Below are 24584 nucleotides of genomic sequence, written 5' to 3' on the forward strand. Positions count from 1 at the left end.
CTCTTCGGTGCATCAGCGGTGGCCGGTTTCTTAGGCATGGAGCGCAGCGCTTACAAGCTCTTTGTAGTACAGCTTTCAAGCACTATGAGGCTTCTTTCTCTAGGGCAACGTCAGGCTGATAGCGGCATCGGAGAACGCACAGTTTGGAATCGGCACCACAACCAAGCCACATGTCCGAACTGTCAATCAGCTATATTAGAGCCTATCTTAGTCATGACCTTTTACTTTAGTTCATGGCGGTAACAATGTTAAAGGGGTTTTACTTGGCCGGTCATTGGCACGTGATCGACCTCCACTAAGCATACACGGGGCTCTTCAAAGCACCATTCCTTAGGGTCAGTTTGGGGGTTCCAGAGGTAGGACCCCATCAATTGGGACGTTATTCCCTGTGTCATGGATAAGGGATAACATTTTGGAATGCCCCCTTAAAGATACAGCAGTTCTTTTGATATGTAAATCTAATAAATTTACACATTCCAGTGAATTTGGAACTGATTGGCATTAATCAGCGCGGTTCTGTACTGGGACACGGGGAGAAAGTTTTAATTACAATTTTCTTGGAGCGTCAGTTTGCAGAGTGTATCTCTGATGTGCGAGTTCACTGTCCTCCTCCCTTTAGAAGCTTTGCTGCTGAAGTTGAAGCATACATGGACGTCGGGGCTGAGTTCTCTCGTCCACCAGTTCCACAACGTCCCCCAGGGAAGCACGTTCCTGAATCGCTCGGCCCGGTGGGTAAAGGATCAGCTCGAGGCGTCACATCTGACTGTCCGGAGGTAAGGGGTCTTACTGGGATTTACATTGAAGCAAAAAGCTTCAATATAAAGGAGGGAATAAAAAAAAAAGAGTACTGGTGTACTAGCGGGGCTGGGCATGTGCACCATCGCTGTCAGAGCGCTTCTCATTCTTTGAAAACAGTCTGTCATGAAAATCAGTTTTATGGCATCCAAAAAGTTTCAACATGTTGGCACCAGGTGTGTTTGTGCCAATCCCGGCACTGTCTGGCCATTCCGCCGGTCTCTACTTCCTGCTGCTGCCATGACAGCTTGACATGGTGACATGTGACTGCTGCGGCCAATCACAGCAGGAGGCGGCACCACCGCTATGGGCAGTCATCGGAAGTGGAGACTAGCGGGGGCACCGGCGGTGGATTGGTGACATATTGCTTCATTTTATAGCGCCATGGAATAAATGGCGCTATAAAAATGTATAATAATAACTTAGGGGTTCACTTTCCCATCTATAGGCATTTATGATGTAAATGTTATCAGCGCTGAGTCTCCACCACTGCTCCCGCCATCTGTGATTGTCTGCAGCGCTAATGTTAGTGATCTCAGTAGCTCTGTGTAGACTGCACAAGCCGCTCAGAATTGCTGAAGTTAGTGATTGGCTGCAGCGCTGTCAACATAACATCAGTTCTGCAGACAAGAATAGACAACAGGTGGAACGGCAGAGACTCCGCGCTGGACCCGGGGAGGGTGTTTCAACTATAGTGGATTTAAAAAAAAATAAATCTGCTCCTGGGGACAAGGATTTGCTGAAAGTGGAAAAACATGAGGACGACTTAATGGGAACCTTGATGGGACCGTTGTACAGCGCTGGGACGTTCTGATTTAAAGTAACATCCAAATTAGCTTGGAAGAGCAGTGGGGGAGTGTCAATACCTCAACACCCCTGATGCACTTTTAGGCTAATTTACATTTCCCTGCTTGTCACTTCTACATGATTTCAGCCTACAGTCACTTATCGGCGCTGTGGATGACCTGCACGAGAAGATTCTGCAGTCTGGTCCGTCCGCCTCTCATGTACTGGCCGAGCACGTGTCCAGAATGATGCCAAGTGACGACCGGTGGCAGAAGATGCGTCAGAGTCTCCCGGGACAGGTCAGTGCATCCTGATACTACACCATGGCTGTAGAGGGACCATCTGCCGCCTTCCGACACCGGGACCTGGGCGTGACTGCTACCTCCGCACCCCCTATAGATCCCCCCCCCGCTCGCTGTCTGATGAGGCGGTGATATTATTGTGACGGCTCTGCTCCGTTTACAGTGGTCAAGCAAACCTCTCTTGGAAGGCCGACTAAGCATGAACTCGGAAACATCTGGGACGGATCACAAATCATTCCCCAAATCTTGGCTGCCTCACCACCTCTGCGCGGCCGCCCTGCTCAGCAAGATGGCTTTCCGAGTGCTGGAGAGCGACACGTTATCGACAGACGAGGACGCAGAGAGGACGATGAACGTCGCCGGTAAGAGGCAATGACCGGCTCTTATTCCAGCTCTTCATTTTCTTTTGACACTTTTTCGGAGTTCCCTTTTTTGTCGATGCCGCAGCTGCCAAAATCTTCATCCCGAGTGTAGGCCAGGAACGACTTATGTTTAGAAGAAGGCCAATTAGCGTCCATTAACGGTCCAGCTGGATCGCTCCGGGAACATTGTGGATTGTTTCGCCCACACATCAGACTTTTTCCAGTCCTCTCAGTACAATGTAGGGGAGAAGTGCTGAGGTCGCCCGGTCATACAGCATTTTCTTTTTTCCCTTCCACTCCCAGTTTCCGGAACACTTCATTTATCTTCCACGTCGTCTGGTGATAGACTGTGGAGATACGGTGAAGCGTTAAGTCTTTCCTTGCTGACATTCCTCCTCTAAAAGACGACTTATCTCATTCAGGGGTGAAATATGGGGTGGAAAATGACAAAAATACTTGAGAAGTATTCCGAAAATATAGAAATAGCTCTGACAGCGGGTGCACGGTGCCGACTATGACCAATGCGGGAATGTTGGAGCCGAGAACAGGAGTTTAATTTTAATTGGATATTCCCTTTTTATAAAGTGACATTGTATGTTTTTACTAAGGGTGGGGGGAGTCATACTGCGGGGGTCCTGAGAATAATGATGCTGCAGTGCTAATTCAGCATTGCATCCCCTTCTCTGGTCTCTCCCAGCCGGGGCAGGGAAGACGTGGCACGGCCCTGTTCCTGCCGTTCCCGAGCTTGAAAGAGAGCGATGCCCCCATTATTATCAGGATGATAAGAGACAAACGCATCGACGTCTACAGGTGGAACAAGGATCCGGGGTAACTTGCTGTGGAGACGAATGCGGGTCTCGGATATTCCCGTTATTCCTGTCGTTTTCCGTTTGCTCAGTTGCAGAGATGCTGTATAGCTTCCAGTGGTGCGAGGAGCTGGAGAGACCGCCAGCCATTATCACCGAGTACAGCACTGCGCTAAATGCAATGGACATAACCCACGAAAGAGTGAAGGAGCTCGCTGCCCGTCATCCTGCTCTGCTGGATCTGCTCTACGACAGGTGATTCACAGGGGGGGAACGTCTCTGGTCTTCCTACAGTAAATCGCCGACATCCGCTATTTGTGCCGGATCTTTACTCCATATCCTGATCCTTTTTATCCCCCTGTAAATTATGACTGATTTCCGACAGGTCGTTAGCAAGTGGAACAATCTGGTCCTTGACTCTTCACAAGTTCATTCATGTCAGCAATCCGGGACACAATGATCTGAAGCGGCTGACGGCGAGCACACAGAGGTGGGTGGTCTGTGCTTATTTTAGCTGTGGAGGTTTCTCACTAATTTACTTTTTTTTTAAATTATATCTTTTATTAAAATTTCCCCCATAAAATAAACAGTCCAGAAGTGTGAACTTTGCATGACAAGTCGCTTTTTAAGTCACCAATCAGCCAGCATTTGCCGGTCCCATAAAATAAAGATCTGGACTCCGGACTTATGGGGTCTCTCCGACTTTTGTTTTTTATTGCAGTAATTCCGAGCTCTTGTAGAATAACTTTATCTGCAGTTTGTCGTGTCTTTTCCTCGCTCACATCCACAGACTCTTCTCGTGAAAAAATGGGATTGATCATCTTTGATCCTATTGTTTTTTTTCTCCCCCAGAAAATATATGTTCACGACATGTGTTAGAGCTTCTTGCCTACCCGCTAAGTGTCCATACGCCACATCTTGCTTCTGATTTCTGTTCCGTTTCCTCCATGTCTGGCGGTTAACATTATAATGAGCGATGTAGAACAGCATGGTAACCCGGCAGTCAGACGGACACCTTTTATAGCATGGGTGTGGTCGGATGCCACCGTCAGGCATTCATCACAGCCTCGGTGTAACATGTAGAAGTCAGGAGATTTTCCCAGCATATATGTTAAGCCGACGCTGTAAATCGCGGTGTGAACCTCGCTGAAGATGAATGATTTCCAGCTCAAGAACCCGACCACATCACAGAGCTTTAATAATGCAACTTTAAGGCTTTGTACCAGGTTTCAAAGTTATCTCGTATTCTCAGGACCACTCGTTTTGTGTGCGACCGCTAGGACCACCACTGATCCCAATGCTGAGGTCGGGCACCTCCACTTCATTCATTCTCTACGCGATTGCCGAATACAGCGCTCTGCTATTTCTGGCCGTCTCATAGACAATGAATGGAGCCGATGTGCACAAGATCACGCTCCATTCAGACAAGCCTTGTTCTTGGGATCAATGGGGGTCCCAGCAGTCAGACCCCTAGAGATCAGCAAGGGTTTAACTTCCAGACGTACAAACCCTTTAAGATGAGTCCTGTTGTTCCTCCGTATGTCTCCAGGTGCCCCGTGTTGCTGCATTTATTAGAGAATCTCTCTGTAGTACTGCACACCATATGGCGGCATATATTACACCACCGCGGGACGCAATGGACTTGTGGTCCTGTCGCTTTACTGGAGCTGTGCACAGATGTCAGATCCCTTCCTTCTCTGGATTATTGGGGATCTTGGATGTGAATCCCTCACCAGTCATGATTTTCCAGCATATACTAGTTATATACCATCACATTAAAAGATGGCGCATCTGATGCTCTTATTGTGGATCGTCTGATATTGATCCTTTTCCCCATTGATCGCACAGTTATTTGTTGGCAGTAATGGTGTTTTCTGTCCCTGTATAGTTACTACCCGGTGACCCCGGGCAGCCTGCACACCGTCCAGTGCCTGTCCCCGTTCTTACACATTGATGAGAAGGAGTCTCTGATCATCCAGTTTGTCTCCCGCCTTATGTCCTGTGCTGTGATGGATGTGTCCTGTATAGACGGTGAGTAAGCCCCCCATAGCTTAGGAATGACGACTATCGGTTACAAAGTTATGGGGGGAAGGGGCGAAACGATGGCATCAATGTGCATTTCTGTTTGGAGACCCAATCTGAAGCCCAAAGATCTACTTTGTAGGTTCCTTGTTCTCAAAAATCTCAGAAATGGTGGGATTTTTAATTCTATAGTTCACAGCTTGTTGCCTAGGTTACTGGCCACCGCTGCAGCCTGAAATGTGGAGGTCTCCTAGCTCACAAGCTCTTTGTCCATAGAGCTCATAGGTGCCATTCTGAAGCTGGTCACATCGATTTATTGCCCCCCACGATGCTGCAAAGGCAAAGCTGCCCCTGCTTGGACAGTTTGGACCTACAGTGCTGTGATGCCGCTCCGCTCCACCGGCAAGCAGGAAGTGGGAAGGCAGAGGAGTGGTGCACCCCTGAAGATTAATGTGGAGAACAACCATTTAAATAAATATCCAGTCATCTGATATCTCAGGGGGTCGCCCAACTCCTGATCATTTTGATCTTCGCGCAGATAAGCCTCTGCCATATCAGTCTGGCAGGAACTCGCTATACTGTGTGCATAAATAGCACCCAGCCAAGGCCACCCTTGCAATAGAGCGGCAGGATGCATTCTTGACCATCCATGGAGGTCACATCTGTGGGACCCCCACATCAATCTAACAATTATCACTTCTCCAGGAGGTTGGCGATGGTTTGTTCCCCTTTCAGTTGCTAATCTAGACTTAAAATATTGAACTATGTTGAGTAAATAGGGAATCGCACATTTTGTGTTTGCAAAGAAAGCACTAAAGACCTGTGATCCCAGCAGCATCAGCGCTCATTTATGTGAGCAGTCTCTGTACTGTGCCAGTGAGCAGGTTTGGGAGGTGGAATGTGACCGAGCAGAGGTGTGTACAAACAAAGCTCAGTGTTACCCTACAGGTGACGGTGGAGTGAGGCACCCATCACTTTCTGTTCGAATCTTCCACGCTGTAGTCATAAAGTTGCGTCGTGTTCTTCTTTTCCTGTAGGAGGATTTGGTTTTCTAGCCATTATCAATTCATGTCTGGAGGTAGAGTCTGTTCCTTCTCCCGAAGTCCTTCCTGGAATCTTGAAGATAATTCTGACATGGAAGAACAGTCGGGAGGACATCTTCCTGTTCAGCAGGTGAGGCCACGCTATATGTATGTCATGTCCTCAGCATTGTGCTTGGTGATGTACGGCTGCATGCAGCTGCTTGGCCACGAAGCTCCCGGCGGGGGCGCACTGTTTGTGCTGATGTTCTACCAGAGGAGGTCTGCACTCTGCAGTTATGGAGTCAGCAGAGCGGTGGTGACTTTTCTGCCCTCTTCCTCAGCAATAGAGATTATACACCGGGGGGGTGAGGGTCCGGAGCTTATACACCAGAGGGGGTGAGGGGCCAGAGGTTATACACCAGGGGGTGAGGGGCCGGAGGTTATACACCAGGGGGGGTGAGGGGCCAGAGGTTATACACCAGGGGGGGTGAGGGGCCAGAGGCTATACACCAGGGGGGGTGAGGGGCCAGAGGTTATACACCAGGGGGGGTGAGGGGCCAGAGGTTATACACCAGGGGGGGTGAGGGGCCAGAGGTTATACACCAGGGGGGGTGAGGGGCCAGAGGTTATACACCAGGGGGGGTGAGGGGCCAGAGGTTATACACCAGGGGGGTGAGGGGCCAGAGGTTATACATCGGGGGGGGGGTGAGGAGCCAGAGGTTATACACCAGGGGGGGGTGGGGGGCCAGAGGTTATACACCGGGGGGAGGGGCCAAAGGTTATACACCAGGGGGGGGGGTGAGGGGCCAGAGGTTATACACCGAGGGGGGGGGGGGTGAGGGGCCAGAGGTTATACACCGAGGGGGGGGGGGTGAGAGGCCAGAGGTTATACACTGGGGGGGGGTGTGGGGGCCAGAGGTTGTACACCGGGGGGTGAGGGGCCAGAGGTTGTACACCGGGGGGTGAGGGGCCAGAGGTTATACACCGGGGGGGAAGGGGCCAGAGGTTATACTCCAGGGGGGGAGGGGGCCAGAGGTTATACTCCAGGGGGGGTGAGGGACCAGAGGTTGTACACCAGGGGGGGTGAGGGGCCAGAGGTTATAAAGCGGGGGGTTGAAGGTCTGGAGCTTATAACCTCTGGCCCCTCACCCCCCGGTATATACACCGGGGGGGTGAGGGGCCAGGGGTTATGCAGCGGGGGGGGGGGGGGGGTGAAGGTCCGGAGCTTATATACTGGGGGGGGGGGGGTGAGGGGCCGGAGGTTATATACCGGGGGAGTGGGGTCCGGAGGTTATGCTCCGGGGGTGAAGCATATCTCTCCAGTATGTCTCGTACATTATATGACGGTGTCCTGCTGTGTGTTTGCAGTAATATGGCCGACGTTGGTCTGGATGTCGTTGGACTGAACATTGAAGTCATCAGATTCATTTCGCTTCTCCTGAAATTCTCTGCTTCTTCGTTACCTTCTTTGGGGTATGCAGAATGGGATTTTCTCATGTGCTCCATGTTGGCCTGGTTAGAGGTGAGTACGTGTCTCGGGGGGCAGCCGGTGAGTTAGGAGAGGGTCCGGAGCTTAGGGTCGTCCTCACAGTATATAGATGAGCCATTAGTTTGTAGACCCCAGGGACTCCTGATCTGCAGGGTCTTGTGTCTTCCACTGCCGGCTCTGGACTAGGGGTCCCGGGGATCTGTACTGGGGTTTATTACCAGATTATCTCCCCTGCATTTCTGGGTAGCACATAATATTAGGGAACTTCTTACAGCAGAAGATTTAGAAAAAAAAAAAAGTTCCTGTAACACGAAATAAACTTGTTGTTCAGGGGTCTGAGGGAGCTGTGACACCGGCCACCCGGGCTGCAAACCCGCAGGATCACTTTTATATGGAAAATGTTCCTTAAAGGGGCTATCTGACCTGGCCTAGAAAAAAAAAAAAAATGAGACCAGAAAATTGTATGAGATTACAAAAATAAAATAAAATAAAATAAAAAAAAATATTAAACTTGGGGCTGGTAAAGTTTTATGATTTGATTGGTGAAGAAATGGGTGAGTGTTTTTTTTTTTTGTTATTATTATTATTTTATTTTACAATTTTACTGCTTTTTCACCCTCCCCTTCAATATACTATTTAAAAAATTCTAGTTTGTGACTCTAAGGCTACTTTCACACTAGCGTTAACTGCAATACGTCGCAAATGCGTCGTTTTGCCGAAAAAACGCATCCTGCAAAAGTGCTTGCAGGATGCGTTTTTTCTGCATTGACTAACATTAGCGACGCATTTGCGACGCAATGACACACGTCGCAACCGTCGTGCGACGGTTGCGCCGTGCTGTTGCGGACCGTCGGGAGCAAAAAACGCTGCATGTAACGTTTTTTGCTCCCGACGGTCCGCTTTTTCCGACCGCGCATGCGCGGCCGGAACTCCGCCCCCACTTCCCCGCACCTCCCCGCACCTCACAATGGGGCAGCGGATGCGCTGGAAAAATGCATCCGCTGCCCCCGTTGTGCGGCGGGGACAACGCTAGCGTCGGGGACCTCGGGGCCCGACGCTAGTGTGAAAGAAGCCTTACTGCAGCTTTTTTTTTTTTCTATTTATTTTTCTTTACATCTCATTTTACAGAGATATGCCCAGATGATATCCACTTTTTAGAGAGCAGCGATTAACAAATTATCCCATATCCTGTAGATGGGAGAGAACGTTTTCATGTAGAGAAGACTGATGGGGTGTCAGAGCCGGGCAGATGTTTAATATAAATGTCCGCCGTCCATACCTCTCTGTTGGATTCCTAAATACCTTTATGAAAAGTGTGATTGCATCTGACGTGAGCAATCCCTAGATGTCCAAGATTCCTTGTGATTTATGCAATGTTATGACTATCACCAGGAAATGATTTTTTGTGCGATGCCCGGTGGGAGTAGTTGCTTTCCTTTGAGCACCTGCAGTTACTGCAGTCCGCCACCAGAGGGGAGTGTTGGCTGACAAAAGTTTTTAAAACTTTATAGCAACTTGATAAAAGTATCTAAAGGCACCGATAAAACAGATTTATCACCGGGTTTGGGGCAGAACTGTCCCTCATCAATGCAGATCTTTTAGTCAGAATTATTTTTTAATTTTTTTTCTTCCTTTCTCTGGAAGGCTTTACGAAGATAATTGTTGATTTTAGTCATTGAAGTGTAATGCCTTGCAGATTAGCGCTATTAAAGATAAGCCGGAGAAATGCCTACATATGAAAGTCATTTTTATGCTCTAATCTGATATCCCTTTTCTGTGCAGACTGCGTGTGAGAGCTCGGCGCTCTACCACATACCGCTGGTTCGGCTTTTTGCTTGCGTAAGTTGTAACCTGGCTGCAGATCTATCTGCTTACTTTCAATCCGTCACCACGAGCGCGGCAGAGACGCTTCCCGCAAATCTTATCTCCGAGTGGAAGGAATTCTTCTCCGAAGGAATCCACGGCTTACTGTTACCTATGTTGGTAAAAATAGCAGGTAACGTACACGGTGGGACGTGATGCCGCAGACACACAATGCGGTGCCACATCCTGACACCTCTCTGCTTCCTAATGTTCTTTCTGTATAACTTCTGAAAATATCGGCGCTTTTTATTTCCTTGAGACTAACACCCGGGCGAGTTGGATGTGGTCAGAACAGATTATTTTAGACACTAGGAGTCCAAAAAATGATTGGAGATTCCCTCTAAGTTCAGGGAGAAATGTCAGACAGCATGGTTACTCGGTGGTCCGCGCTGCCATGAAGGGGCGCATGTGCTAGGTGATTGGAGCGTGTCACACTAACCTCCAGATGAATGCCAGCACCAACGTTTTGTTTCAGACCCGACCACCTTCTTGCATTGGTCTAGGGTCTATCCTGATGCCCATGTGCCCATAGGAAGGTGCTTACAATGTGTGACCGGTCAGAGGCTGCACTGCCCCATATTCAGCAGGTGCCGCTGCCCTGACACTTCTCTATCAGAGGCAGAAGTGAGGTTTCAGCTACTGTGCCCACCATCTGTTCCCCCATTGTCCTTCCTTGGACCATGTATTGTCAGTGCTAACCACCACATAAGTGACCCTCCACAAGACTCCAGCATACCAGAACATTGACAACCCCTCTCCCCACATGACTTGCCGTATACTGGGAACCCCCCTCTCCCCACATGACTTGCCGTATACTGGGAACGCCTCTCTCCCCACATGACTTTCCGTATACTGGGAACCCCCCTCTCCCCACATGACTTTCCGTATACTGGGAACGCCTCTCTCCCCACATGACTTTCCGTATACTGGGAACCCCCCTCTCCCCACATGACTTGCCGTATACTGGGAACCCCCCTCTCCCCACATGACTTGCCGTATACTGGGAACGCCTCTCTCCCCACATGACTTGCAGTATACTGGGAACCCCCCTCTCCCCACATGACTTGCCGTATACTGGGAACCCCCCCTCTCCCCACATGACTTGCCGTATACTGGGAACCCCCCCTCTCCCCACATGACTTGCCGTATACTGGGAACCCCTCTCCCCACATGACTTGCCGTATACTGGGAACCCCCCTCTCCCCACATGACTTGCCGTATACTGGGAACCCCTCTCCCCACATGACTTGCCGTATACTGGGAACCCCCCTCTCCCCACATGACTTGCCGTATACTGGGAACCCCCTCACAAGACTCGCCACACACCGGGAGGGCCCCATGGCCCATTGTCTCCATGATATTATTTCCCCCATCAGAACATGCTGTCTTATCACATTTTGTCCTTTCGGTCAGTGAGTCCGGGCTGCCATGTAGTACAAGTGTTCCTACACAGCACACAGGTTGGCACAGCGAAACCAGTGTAGGCAGCAGAATCCAAATATCAGTGCTGCCTCCAATTAAAGCAGGCGGTGCTCAGCATTGTCAAAAAGTTCATGGAAACGGAAGATATCTTTGTATAAAGATGAAAATATACTTGGCACTCGCAAATCTGCAATGCTTCTTTGATAATCCAAATAGGACTTTTTAGACAATGACTGTAACACGCTCCCCCTCCTAGCAGAACGACCGCGGTTTCGCTATAGTTGACGCTTCATCTGGTGCCTCACCTGACACTTCAAAAGACTGCTTTATTTGCGCTAAAAAAATCACAAAAAAACTACAAAAGCTGAGACACTATTTACAAATCTATATGTATAGACTATAGGGTATAAGTAATAAATTGCAGATTACTGAACACGAGAAAATAGCAGCCCTAGGTGTTGAGTGCGCTGAGGCTTTTGGTCCCATGAAGAATGATTTGTTTTCTCGTTTTTAGTAATGTGATATTTGTTACACATATTTAGTGTATTTGTGAATGTTGCACTTTTTGTGTTTGTGTATTTTCACTGTATGTTAGAGGAGTGTGCAAGGCACCAGAAGAAGCGTTATTAGACTCGAAACGCGCCACACTGGGAGCGGAGGGTCTGCTGCAGCCCTCGTTTTGAACAATCTTATTTGGAGTGTTGAAGATTGGCGAGTGCCGTGTTATGTTCTTCTTTCTAGGAAGACCCCCCAGTCTGCGCTCTCCTGATTGTCGTGTATCTTGTGTCCCCAGGGGAGAGGAAGGCTTCGGACGTTTCTCAGCACACCTCCGTCCTGCAGGCACTGGGCGATGCTTTGTGCTTCATTTCAAAGGAGCAGCTGCTGAACCACAAACTCCCAGCCAAGTTTGTAGCTGGACAGAAGAGCAGCCTGTCGGACGGCGTGCAGAGCCTGCTGAATACCCTGACCCCACTCCTGCTGTACCACGACCGAGCCGTGCAGATCACCGTCTACCATATGCTGAATAAGTAAGCACGCCGTGTATAGATCTGCTACGCCTCCGTGTTCCGCCTCCGTGTTCCGCCTCCGTGTTCCGCCTCCGTGTTCCGCCTCCGTGTGCCGCCTCCGTGTGCCGCCTCCGTGTGCCGCCTCCGTGTTCCGCCTCCGTGTTCCTCCTCCGTGTGCCGCCTCCGTGTTCCTCCTCCGTGTGCCGCCTCCGTGTTCCTCCTCCGTGTGCCGCCTCCGTGTTCCTCCTCCGTGTGCCGCCTCCGTGTGCCTCCTCCGTGTGCCTCCTCCGTGTTCCTCCTCCGTGTGCCGCCTCCGTGTGCCGCCTTCGTGTTCCTCCTCTGTGTTCCTCCTCTGTGTGCCGCCTCTGTGTTCCTCCTCTGTGTTCCTCCTCTGTGTGCCGCCTCTGTGTTCCTCCTCTGTGTGCCGCCTCTGTGTTCCTCCTCTGTGTGCCGCCTCTGTGTTCCTCCTCTGTGTTCCTCCTCTGTGTGCCGCCTCTGTGTTCCTCCTCTGTGTGCCGCCTCTGTGTTCCTCCTCTGTGTGCCGCCTCTGTGTTCCTCCTCTGTGTGCCGCCTCTGTGTTCCTCCTCTGTGTGCCGCCTCTGTGTTCCTCCTCTGTGTGCCGCCTCTGTGTGCCGCCTCTGTGCCGCCTCTGTGCCGCCTCCGAGTGCCGCCTCTGGTACTCGCCATCCTCTAGTTCTGCAGCCGTGACTTCTCCCTCCTCGTTATCTTGCATTTTTGGGGATATATATCAGTCATTCTCTTGTTACCTGCAGCCGTGACTTTTGTCTACAGTCTGGTGTAATTCTGCCTGTCATCATTCTCGCTGCCATCAATCTGCGGATAAAGTCATTGGTAGGGTGAGATCCACACAGTTTCCTAATTTCTCATTCCATTTATCTAGGTCAATAAGGCATCATGTTGGGTTCTGCAGGATTAGTAAAACATGGCTGATGTCTTTCAAAAACAGTGCCACCACTGCCGACAGGTCATATGCGGTACTGCAGTGTGGCTGAGAAGAAAATCCTGATGCAACCGTGACAGGTGGGGCGTGGAGTAGTCATGTTGCTCTAATCCTGGACAAACCCATGGAACATCTCTGATTGGAATCTAGAAAGAGAAGCGATTTCCTTCCAAGTTTGCGGGTGTAGATTTATTTTGTTTTTTTCTTAGCATTACGTGATTTTTGTGGGACGAATTGTAGCCCTCATTGTTACCATTTTGCGTTACATACGACTAAGGGTATGTTCACACATGCCTTTATTAGTTCCATTTTTATTTTCCGCAGGAAAAATTGCAGTAAGGCTCTGGAAAATCGAAGTGGTGATTACCTTTTTAGTTTGTGCTTTTTTTTATTAAAATTTTTTCATTATTTTCTTAGTGTTCTCATTGGGAAAAATTGCAATAAAATGCTTTAACATGACATAATTGACAAAAGAAACCCACTCGCAGGACAATTTTTGCAAGAAAAAAAAAAGTAATTAGTTTTGCTGCCGTTATAAATTCTGCCCTTTTTCAGGATCAAAAAGCTGATAATAAAAATACCTCTTATACAATGACTGATAACACCTCTATATACAGTAGATAACACAGGATCCAACATTACAATAGGTGATGTCACAGCTCACTTCCTCCTCCTCTTGTACAATGACTGATAGCTCCTCCATATACAGTAAATAACAGGATCCACCATTCACAATGGGTGATGTCACAGCTCACCTCCTCCTGTACAATGACTGATAACACCTCCATATACAGTAGATAACACAGGATCCACCATTCACAGTAGGTGATGTCACAGCTCACCTCCTCCTCCTCTTGTACAATGGCTGATAGCACCTCTATATACAGTAGATAACACAGGATCCACCATTCACAATAGGTGATGTCACAGCTCACCTCCTCCTCCTGTACAATGACTGATAACACCTCCATATACAGTAGATAACACAGGATTCACCATTCACAATTGGTGATGTCACAGCTCACCTCCTCCTCCTGTACAATGACTGATAACACCTCTATATACAGTAGATAACATAAGATCCACCATTCACAATGGGTGATGTCACAGCTCACCTCCTTCTCCTCCACCTGTACAATGCCTGATAACACCTCTATATACAGTAGATAACACAGGATCCACCATTCACAATAGGTGATGTCACAGCTCACCTCCTCCTCCTGTACAATGACTGATAACACCTCTATATACAGTAGATAACACAGGATCCACCATTCACAATAGGTGATGTCACAGCTCACCTCCTCCTCCTGTACAATGACTGATAACACCTCCATATACAGTAGATAACACAGGATTCACCATTCACAATAGGTGATGTCACAGCTCACCTCCTCCTCCTGTACAATGACTGATAACACCTCTATATACAGTAGATAACACAGGATCCACCATTCACAATAGGTGATGTCACAGCTCACCTCCTCCTCCTGTACAATGACTGATAACACCTCTATATACAGTAGATAACACAGGATCCACCATTCACAATAGGTGATGTCACAGCTCACCTCCTCCTCCTGTACAATGACTGATAACACCTCCATATACAGTAGATAACACAGGATTCACCATTCACAATTGGTGATGTCACAGCTCACCTCCTCCTCCTGTACAATGACTGATAACACCTCTATATACAGTAGATAACATAAGATCCACCATTCACAATGGGTGATGTCACAGCTCACCTCCTTCTCCTCCACCTGTACAATGCCTGATAACACCTCTATATACAGTAGATAACACAGGATCCACCATTCACAATAGGTGATGTCACAGCTCACCTCCTCCTCCTGTACAATGACTGATAACACCTCTATATACAGTAGATAACACAGGATCCACCATTCACAATAGGTGATGTCACAGCTCACCTCCTCCTCCTGTACAATGACTGATAACACCTCCATATACAGTAGATAACACAGGATTCACCATTCACAATAGGTGATGTCACAGCTCACCTCCTCCTCCTGTACAATGACTGATAACACCTCTATATACAGTAGATAACACAGGATCCACCATTCACAATAGGTGATGTCACAGCTCACCTCCTCCTCCTGTACAATGACTGATAACACCTCTATATACAGTAGATAACACAGGATCCACCATTCACAATAGGTGATGTCACAGCTCACCTCCTCCTGTACAATGACTGATAACACCTCTATATACAGTAGATAACATAGGATCCACCATTCACAATGGGTGATGTCACAGCTCACCTCCTTCTCCTCCTCCTGTACAATGCCTGATAACACCTCTATATACAGTAGATAACACAGGATCCATCATTCACAATAGGTGATGTCACAGCCCACCTCTGTTATGACCCCAATGGCGAGGGTCTCAGAGAAACAAGTAAGTCTGCGACGTACAAAAATCCAGCTCATAGGGCAGTGGTAACTGGGTTGACCATATATCTACTCCTAACGCCAACACTAGCAGTAGCCGGGGAACATGCCTACGTTGGTCGCTAGATGTCTCGCGCCAGCCGGAGGACTAACTACCCCTAGAAGAGGAAAACAAAGACCTCTCTTGCCTCCAGAGAATAGACCCCAAAAGTAGGATAGTAGCCCCCCACAAATAATAACGGTGAGGTAAGAGGAAATGACAAACACAGAGATGAACTAGATTTTAGCAAAGAGAGGCCCACTTTACTAATAGCAGAATGTAGTAAGATAACTTATATGGTCAACAAAAACCCTATCAAAATCCACGCTGGAGATTCAAGAACCCCCGAACCGTCTAACGGCCCGAGGGGAGAACACCAGCCACCCTAGAGCTTCCAGCAAGGTCAGGAAACAGATTATATACAAGCTGGACAAAAATGCAAACAAAAACAAATAGCAAAAAGCAAGAAAGCAGACTTAGCTTAATCAAGCAGGAACCAGGATCAGAAGACCAGAGCACTACAGATTAGCTCTGATATCAACGTTGCCAGGCATTGAACTGAAGGTCCAGGGAGCTTATATAGCAACACCCCTGACCTAACGACCCAGGTGAGCATACAAGGGATGAATGACATACCCAGAGTAAAATCACTAGAGGGAGCCAAAAGGTAAATTCACAACACACCTCCTCCTGTACAATGACTGATAACACCTCTATATACAGTAGATAACACAGGATCCACCATTCACAATAGGTGATGTCACAGCTCACCTCCTCCTCCTGTACAATGACTGATAACTCCTCTATATACAGTAGATAACACAGGATCCACCATTCACAATAGGTGATGTCACAGCTCACCTCCTCCTCCTGTACAATGACTGATAACAACTCTATATACAGTAGATAACACAGGATCCACCATTCACAATAGGTGATGTCACAGCTCACCTCCTCCTGTACAATGACTGATAACTCCTCTATATACAGTAGATAACACAGGATCCACCGTTCACAATAGGTGATGTCACAGCTCACCTCCTCCTCCTGTACAATGTTTGATAACTCCTCTATATACAGTAGATAACACAGGATCCACCGTTCACAATAGGTGATGTCACAGCTCACCTCCTCCTCCTGTACAATGTTTGATAACTCCTCTATATACAGTAGATAACACAGGATCCACCATTCACAATAGGTGATATCACAACTCACCTCCTCCTCCTGTACAATGACTGATAGCACCTCTATATACAGTAGATAACACAGGATCCACCATTCACAATAGGTGATATCACAGCTCACCTCCTCCTCCTGTACAATGTTTGATAACACCTCTATATACAGTAGATAACACAGGATCCACTATTCACAAGAGATGTCACAGCTCACCTCCTCCTCCTGTACAATGACTGATAACTCCTCTATATACAGTAGATAACACAGGATCCACCATTCACAATAGGTGATGTCACAGCTCACCTCCTCCTCCTGTACAATGACTGATAACACCTCTATATACAGTAGATAACACAGGATCCACCATTCACAATAGGTGATGTCACAGCTCACCTCCTCCTCCTGTACAATGACTGATAACACCTCTATATACAGTAGATAACACAGGATCCGCCATTCACAATAGGTGATGTCACAGCTCACCTCCTCCTCCTGTACAATGACTGATAACACATCTATATACAGTAGATAACACAGGATCCACCATTCACAATAGGTGATGTCACAGCTCACCTCCTCCTGTACAATGACTGATAACTCCTCTATATACAGTAGATAACACAGGATCCACCGTTCACAATAGGTGATGTCACAGCTCACCTCCTCCTCCTGTACAATGTTTGATAACTCCTCTATATACAGTAGATAACACAGGATCCACCGTTCACAATAGGTGATGTCACAGCTCACCTCCTCCTCCTGTACAATGTTTGATAACTCCTCTATATACAGTAGATAACACAGGATCCACCATTCACAATAGGTGATATCACAACTCACCTCCTCCTCCTGTACAATGACTGATAGCACCTCTATATACAGTAGATAACACAGGATCCACCATTCACAATAGGTGATATCACAGCTCACCTCCTCCTCCTGTACAATGTTTGATAACACCTCTATATACAGTAGATAACACAGGATCCACTATTCACAAGAGATGTCACAGCTCACCTCCTCCTCCTGTACAATGACTGATAACTCCTCTATATACAGTAGATAACACAGGATCCACCATTCACAATAGGTGATGTCACAGCTCACCTCCTCCTCCTGTACAATGACTGATAACACCTCTATATACAGTAGATAACACAGGATCCACCATTCACAATAGGTGATGTCACAGCTCACCTCCTCCTCCTGTACAATGACTGATAACACCTCTATATACAGTAGATAACACAGGATCCGCCATTCACAATAGGTGATGTCACAGCTCACCTCCTCCTCCTGTACAATGACTGATAACACATCTATATACAGTAGATAACACAGAATCCACCATTCACAATAGGTGATGTCACAGCTCACCTCCTCCTCCTGTACAATGACTGATAACACCTCTATATACAGTAGATAACACAGGATCCACCATTCACAATAGGTGATGTCACAGCTCACCTCACCACCTCTCCTGTGGTGAGGGATCTGTAGACTGTGGCTTCTGGTGACTGCGGTACAGCATGGGTCGGTTACGTTGCGATGTTCCTGGACCCGGATGAAGTTCTCGCAGTGAGGGACACAACACTGGTTAAAAGGAAGACCGCGAACAGCTGCAGGGAAGCGGGAACAGATGTGCCTGTGACCCCGGATCCCACCGGGGAAATCTCCACATCAAAGTCGCCCATTTACCTTCCATTATGTCGGATTATCTGGGAACACTTAGTATCTCTTCCAGTGGTGATGCGGTCACAGAGGAGCCGCTCCCTTCCTCCTCACATCTTCCAGCTTTACATCTAAACCTTCCTAACGTTGGATTACCCATGCAGTCGTCGTGTATTTGGGCTTTCTATCTATTGTGTATTTTCATTTTATGACTTAAAGGATGTTTCACATAAATTTACTTTTATTGCCCCAATTAATCTAAAATGAAATATCAAGCAAATTTGAAACCGTTCTTGAAGGGGTATTCACAAAATCGTAAGTTATCCTCAATCCATAGGATTGGGTATAACATACTGATCGCTGGGTGTCGGACCACTGAGAATGAGACTCTGGACTCCACGAGCCTCAGAATGCTGTACTCTCCGTTCTCCTCGGCAGTCCCATAGACAATGAGTGGGGGGTTGAGCATGTGCACATCCACTCCATCCAGGATAGGGCTCTGGAGGGCAGCTGGAGACCCCAGCAATTTGTCATTTTTCCTCTATCCCATGGATTTTGGGAATAACCCTTTAATCAAAATCTTCTACTTTATCGTTTTGTGTTTACAGCTCCTATGCAGGACTATGCATCTCCATGTTAGCAGACAGCAAACATTTTTTGTGTGTGTAGTGTTATCCTGCAGTTTTGCAATCTGATACTTTCTTCCCTTTGTAGCCTCTGCTTGAGGCTACATCTGAAAACTCTGATTGTGTCACACCTGCTGCACCCAGTAAACTAAGTAACACATCGCTGGAATCAGGGTCTCTGCCCCTACATCATGCTGCTGTCAGATGAGGTAGCAGAAACCTAGTGACAGATTCTCCTATCACCCCGATGGCAGAGCTCACATGTGATAGCTATAGTGATGGCAGCGGTCAGGCAGGAGTCGTCTAGCAGCCATGTAGTTAGTAACTTGTTTTTTTTTTCACAGAATAATGGCTGATCTTCCCGCTTTCGATGAAGACCATGGATCTGAGGATGAAGAGGAACCTGCGCTGTGAGTCTGTTTTATGTTATGTTATTTTTTTATAATGGTTTGATAAATTCAGATAATGCAAAAATATATTAAATATGTGACTATTGCGGTTGCTTCTTAGTTACGGCGCCCCCTGGTGTTCTTTTCACCCCCTTTTTAGAATGTCCGCCTGTTGTGTCCAGTGCTGGTGGTCGCACATGCTCAGTCCCATCGCTCGGATCCTCTTGTACACAGGTTCAGGGTGATTCCTGATATTGTACAACCAGACGATGAAAATCTGCGGCTTCTTCTCTCCGGCTCTGGACACATTACATGGATGTTTGGGGAGGGAATAAAATAACCACAGGGGGCGCCACAGTACATATGTAACTGAGAGGTTTAGACTCATTGTCACTTATGCCTGCTATACGGTAATGACGGGGCTTCTGTTTGTCGGCCTCGGCCCATCATGCATTACATGGACGACAATTTATTATAACGGCCGCTGCAGGGATTTGTGCGGTCAGATGCAGCGGGACAACCTTCCGCATACAGTACAGGATAAACCGGAGGTTCTGGTCACCCCGACATCAGGACGCTTCTGGCGACTTCTGCAGCTGGTCCAATTCATGGCTACGGGGAAATGATGAGCATGTTCCTCCGCCGCAGAGAATGTTCTACGTAGAGGAACATCCCCACCGAAGACTGACTCGCAGAGCATTGCTGGCACGGAGCAGGCACAGTGTACGGAGCATTGCTGGCACGGAGCAGGCACAGTGTACGGAGCATTGCTGGCACGGAGCAGGCACAGTGTACGGAGCATTGCTGGCACGGAGCAGGCGCAGCGTACGGAGCATTGCTGGCATGGAGTAGGCAGAGCGTACAGAGCATTGCTGGCACGGAGCAGGCACAGCGTACGGAGCATTGCTGGCACGGAGCAGGCACAGCGTACGGAGCATTGCTGGCATGGAGCAGGCACAGCGTACGGAGCATTGCTGGCATGGAGCAGGCACAGCGTATGGAGCATTGCTGGCATGGAGCAGGCACAGCGTATGGAGCATTGCTGGCACGGAGCAGGCACAGTGTACAGAGCATTGCTAGCATGGAGCAGGCACAGCGTACGGAGCATTGCTGGCACAGCGTTCGGAGCATTGCTGGCATGGAGCAGGCACAGCGTACGGAGCAGGCACAGCGTACGGAGCATTGCTGGCATGGAGCAGGCACAGCGTATGGAGCATTGCTGGCATGGAGCAGGCACAGCGTATGGAGCATTGCTGGCACGGAGCAGGCACAGCGTATGGAGCATTGCTAGCATGGAGCAGGCACAGCGTACGGAGCATTGCTGGCACAGCGTTCGGAGCATTGCTGGCATGGAGCAGGCACAGCGTACGGAGCAGGCACAGCGTACGGAGCATTACTGGCGTGGAGCAGGCACAGCATACGGAGCATTGCTGGCATGGAGCAGGCACAGTGTACGGAGCATTGCTGGCACGGAGCAGGCACAGCGTACAGAGCATTGCTGGCACGGAGCAGGCACAGCGTACGGAGCATTGCTGGCACGGAGCAGGCACAGCGTACGGAGCATTGCTGGCACGGAGCAGGCACAGCGTACGGAGCATTGCTGGCACGGAGCAGGCACAGCGTACGGAGCATTGCTGGCACGGAGCAGGCACAGCGTACGGAGCATTGCTGGCACAGTGTACGGAGCATTGCTGGCACGGAGCAGGCACAGCGTGTTACCTCGCTGTCACTACTGGGGCTTATGTCGATGAAGGGAAGAAAACCAGCATAAAACCCTCGAATTAGACTAAATGACTGCTCAAGCACAATAAATAAATCCAGCCTGACGGAGTCGGTGCGACAGAGGTGAATGCCCCCCTCCTGTAACGCTCCCCGTATGTTCCTACGCCGCCATGGAATTTCTTCTTCATATCGGAGAGATGTCAGGTTTTTGTTCCTGTGATCGCCCCAACAAAAGGGGGAAAATTACACATGAGATCTATAGGGTTTTTTTTTCTTCATTTTTTTAATATTGGTGATGATTAACTGATTTCTTTTTTTTTTTTTTTAAATCATTATTATTATTATTATGCTCAAAATCCACAAATGGAGATTAGGATCTGCACGCTCCTCATTGGGGAGAATGAAATCGAGACCCTATGGTTGTTACACACAAAGATGTCTGCTGTGGGCCATCTCTGGTTCTCCTTGTGGAGACTGGCAATGCTCCATGGGAATAGTATGCAAATTAGTCCTCCTGACCCATGAATTAGCCATGAAGCACGACTGGGGCATATCCGCCAAATCAGAGACCTCGGTCTGTCGCTACCTCTATATGATGAGGATTTCTTGGCTCTGACCACGATGTTTGCTTCTCTGTAGATCTCCGCCGGCTGCTCTGATGGCCGTCCTGGCTCTTCAGGAAGACTTGGTAGAAGCTCTTCTACAAGGGATCCAAGTAGGAGAATTCGCCGTCATACGACCATTAAAGGAAGAGTTCTGCTTCGTCCTGGGTTATCTCCTGACATGGAAGCTCATACTGACTTTCTTCAAGGCTGCATCATCTCAGGTATGTTCCCACCATCCACATCTCCATCTTCTGTGGAGCCTTCACAAAAAACGACTTCTATACAAAAATGACTATAACAAAAAAAAAAAAAAAAAAAAATACGGTATATATATATATATATATATATATATATATATATATATATATATATATATATATACAGTGCCTACAAGTAGTATTCAACCCCCTGCAGATTTAGCAGGTTTAATAAGATGCCAATAAGTTAGAGACTTCAAACAAGAGCAGGATTTATTAACAGATGCATCAATCTTACAAACTAAAAAGTTTTGTTGCTCAGTTAAATTTTTATAAATTTTAAACATAAAAGTGTGGGTCAATTATTATTCAACCCCTAGGTTTAATATTTTGTGGAATAACCTTTGTTTGTAATTACAGCTAATAATCGTCTTTTATAAGACCTGATCAGGCCGGCACAGGTCTCTGGAGTTATCTTGGCCCACTCCTCCATGCAGATCTTCTCCAAGTTATCTAGGTTCTTTGGGTGTCTCATGTGGACTTTAATCTTGAGCTCCTTCCACAAGTTTTCAATTGGGTTAAGGTCAGGAGACTGACTAGGCCACTGCAACACCTTGATTTTTTGCCTCTTGAACCAGGCCTTGGTTTTCTTGGCTGTGTGCTTTGGGTCGTTGTCTTGTTGGAAGATGAAATGACGACCCATCTTAAGATCCTTGATGGAGGAGCTTAGGTTCTTGGCCAAAATCTCCAGGTAGGCCGTGCTATCCATCTTCCCATGGATGCGGACCAGATGGCCAGGCCCCTTGGCTGAGAAACAGCCCCACAGCATGATGCTGCCACCACCATGCTTGACTGTAGGGATGGTATTCTTGGGGTCGTATGCAGTGCCATCCAGTCTTCAAACGTCACGTGTGTGGTTGGAACCAAAGATCTCGATCTTGGTCTCATCAGACCAGAGAACCTTGAACCAGTCAGTCTCAGAGTCCTCCCAAGTGATCATGAGCAAACTGTAGACGAGCCTTGACATGACGCTTTGAAAGTAAAGGTACCTTATGGGCTCGTCTGGAACGGAGACCATTGCGGTGGAGTACGTTACTTATGGTATTGACTGAAACCAATGTCCCCACTGCCATGAGATCTTCCCGGAGCTCCTTCCTTGTTGTCCTTGGGTTAGCCTTAACTCTTCGGACAAGCCTGGCCTCGGCACGGGAGGAAACTTTCAAAGGCTGTCCAGGCCGTGGAAGGCTAACAGTAGTTCCATAAGCCTTCCACTTCCGGATGATGCTCCCAACAGTGGAGACAGGTAGGCCTAACTCCTTGGAAAGGGATTTGTACCCCTTGCCAGCCTTGTGACCCTCCACGATCTTGTCTCTGATGGCCTTGGAATGCTCCTTTGTCTTTCCCATGTTGACCATGTATGAGTGCTGTTCACAAGTTTGGGGAGGGTCTTAAATAGTCAGAAAAGGCTGGAAAAAGAGATAATTAATCCAAACATGTGAAGCTCATTGTTCTTTGAGCCTGAAATACTTCTTAATACTTTAGGGGAACCAAACAGAATTCTGGTGGGTTGAGGGGTTGAATAATAAATGACCCTCTGAAAAGACTTTTCACAATTTAAAAAAAAAATAAACAAAGAAATAACATTCTTTTTTGCTGCAGTGCATTTCACACTTCCAGGCTGATCTACAGTCCAAATGTCACAATGCCAAGTTAATTCCAAATGTGTAAACCTGCTAAATCTGCAGGGGGTTGAATACTACTTGTAGGCACTGTATATATATATAGTAATCTTTTTTTCTCCTACGTATCATTGGGGGACACAGGACGAATGGGTGTTATGCTGCTGCCACCAGGAGGACACTAAGTTAAACACACACAAAAGATTAACTCCTCCCCTGCAGTATACACCCACGGGCTGGAGAATCCGGAGCCAGTTCTTACTTAGTGTCTCAGGAGGCACTTGGGTCCTCAGGACCCCACCAATTTTTAATTTAACGGAGAGAAGGGGGCGACAGGCAAATTTTCAGCTCTGATCTCCCCCGCACCAACAACGGGCAAGTACACGGAGCGTTCCTCCTGTATCCTTTCCCGCGACGATGGATGCCAGCCCTGGCTCACTTTTCAGTGTGGCGACGGTTCCTCAGCGTTCCGATCTCCCTCCCTCCCTCTCAGGCGACCACGGGGACTAATCATCCACCTAAGTTTCCTGGAGCCAGGGCACAGCCGGACAGAATGACATGGCGTCCGTGCAGCCGCCCACTGCATCACCACTGAATATAGCGGACGACGCATGGCGGCAGAAGCTCTCCACCCTCTCCCTACCAAGGTGAAGGTGGATGGAGCATTGGTTCCATCGCACAGGGTAAGTGCGGGGGCCGACGAGCTGACAGGGGGGGGCCCCTTACTCTCTTACTAATGCGGCTCTGCAGCCGCGGGGCAGCGTTATAATTCTGAGGGGGCACGGCGGTCTTTCCGGCGCTCCGTTGGCGCGGTGGCACCTCGGCCCGGTCCGGACTCCAGCGCCCGCCTACATGCACGCCTACGTCCGCCCAAGACACGCCCCCTCCCTGGGCGCTTCTCGCTCCCGAGAAGCGCCCTTCTCACATCTCGGCGGCCATCTTGGACCAGGAAGTGCGCTGGCGGCTTTGCAGCAACGCAGTGCACAGGACATCAGGATCTCCCTGCCAGGCCACCGCAGAACTTTGGTGAGACGCACTCAGTAGGATTGTCTCCCCCCCTGCCAGTACGCTCACTTAATCACAAATATGTCACAGTCTAAGCAAAAACGGACTGGAAAGACCCACTCCGTTATTTTTGCTGTGTGCACCTCCTGCAAGGTATCTCTGCCCCGAGGTCACACTGACCCGCTGTGCACCGCCTGCGAAATGTCGG

General features: G+C 48.5%; 1 protein-coding gene across 2 annotated transcripts in view; it reads left to right on the forward strand.

Moving 5' to 3' along the window:
* LTN1 (listerin E3 ubiquitin protein ligase 1) overlaps nucleotides 1-24584 on the forward strand; it is a 65905-nt gene that overhangs the window by 28504 nt on the left and 12817 nt on the right. For both annotated transcript variants that reach the window (XM_077293996.1, XM_077293995.1), the window contains exons 14-25: nucleotides 620-773; nucleotides 1730-1880; nucleotides 2047-2245; nucleotides 3144-3306; nucleotides 3437-3541; nucleotides 4940-5082; nucleotides 6111-6246; nucleotides 7464-7617; nucleotides 9367-9580; nucleotides 11663-11897; nucleotides 19124-19189; nucleotides 21530-21716. In XM_077293996.1, coding sequence (XP_077150111.1) covers nucleotides 620-773; nucleotides 1730-1880; nucleotides 2047-2245; nucleotides 3144-3306; nucleotides 3437-3541; nucleotides 4940-5082; nucleotides 6111-6246; nucleotides 7464-7617; nucleotides 9367-9580; nucleotides 11663-11897; nucleotides 19124-19189; nucleotides 21530-21716 — 1907 coding nt within the window. The remainder of the gene's footprint in view (nucleotides 1-619; nucleotides 774-1729; nucleotides 1881-2046; nucleotides 2246-3143; nucleotides 3307-3436; nucleotides 3542-4939; nucleotides 5083-6110; nucleotides 6247-7463; nucleotides 7618-9366; nucleotides 9581-11662; nucleotides 11898-19123; nucleotides 19190-21529; nucleotides 21717-24584) is intronic.

The sequence above is a fragment of the Ranitomeya variabilis genome, chromosome 3, assembly GCF_051348905.1.
Source record: "Ranitomeya variabilis isolate aRanVar5 chromosome 3, aRanVar5.hap1, whole genome shotgun sequence".
NCBI lineage: Eukaryota > Metazoa > Chordata > Amphibia > Anura > Dendrobatidae > Ranitomeya > Ranitomeya variabilis.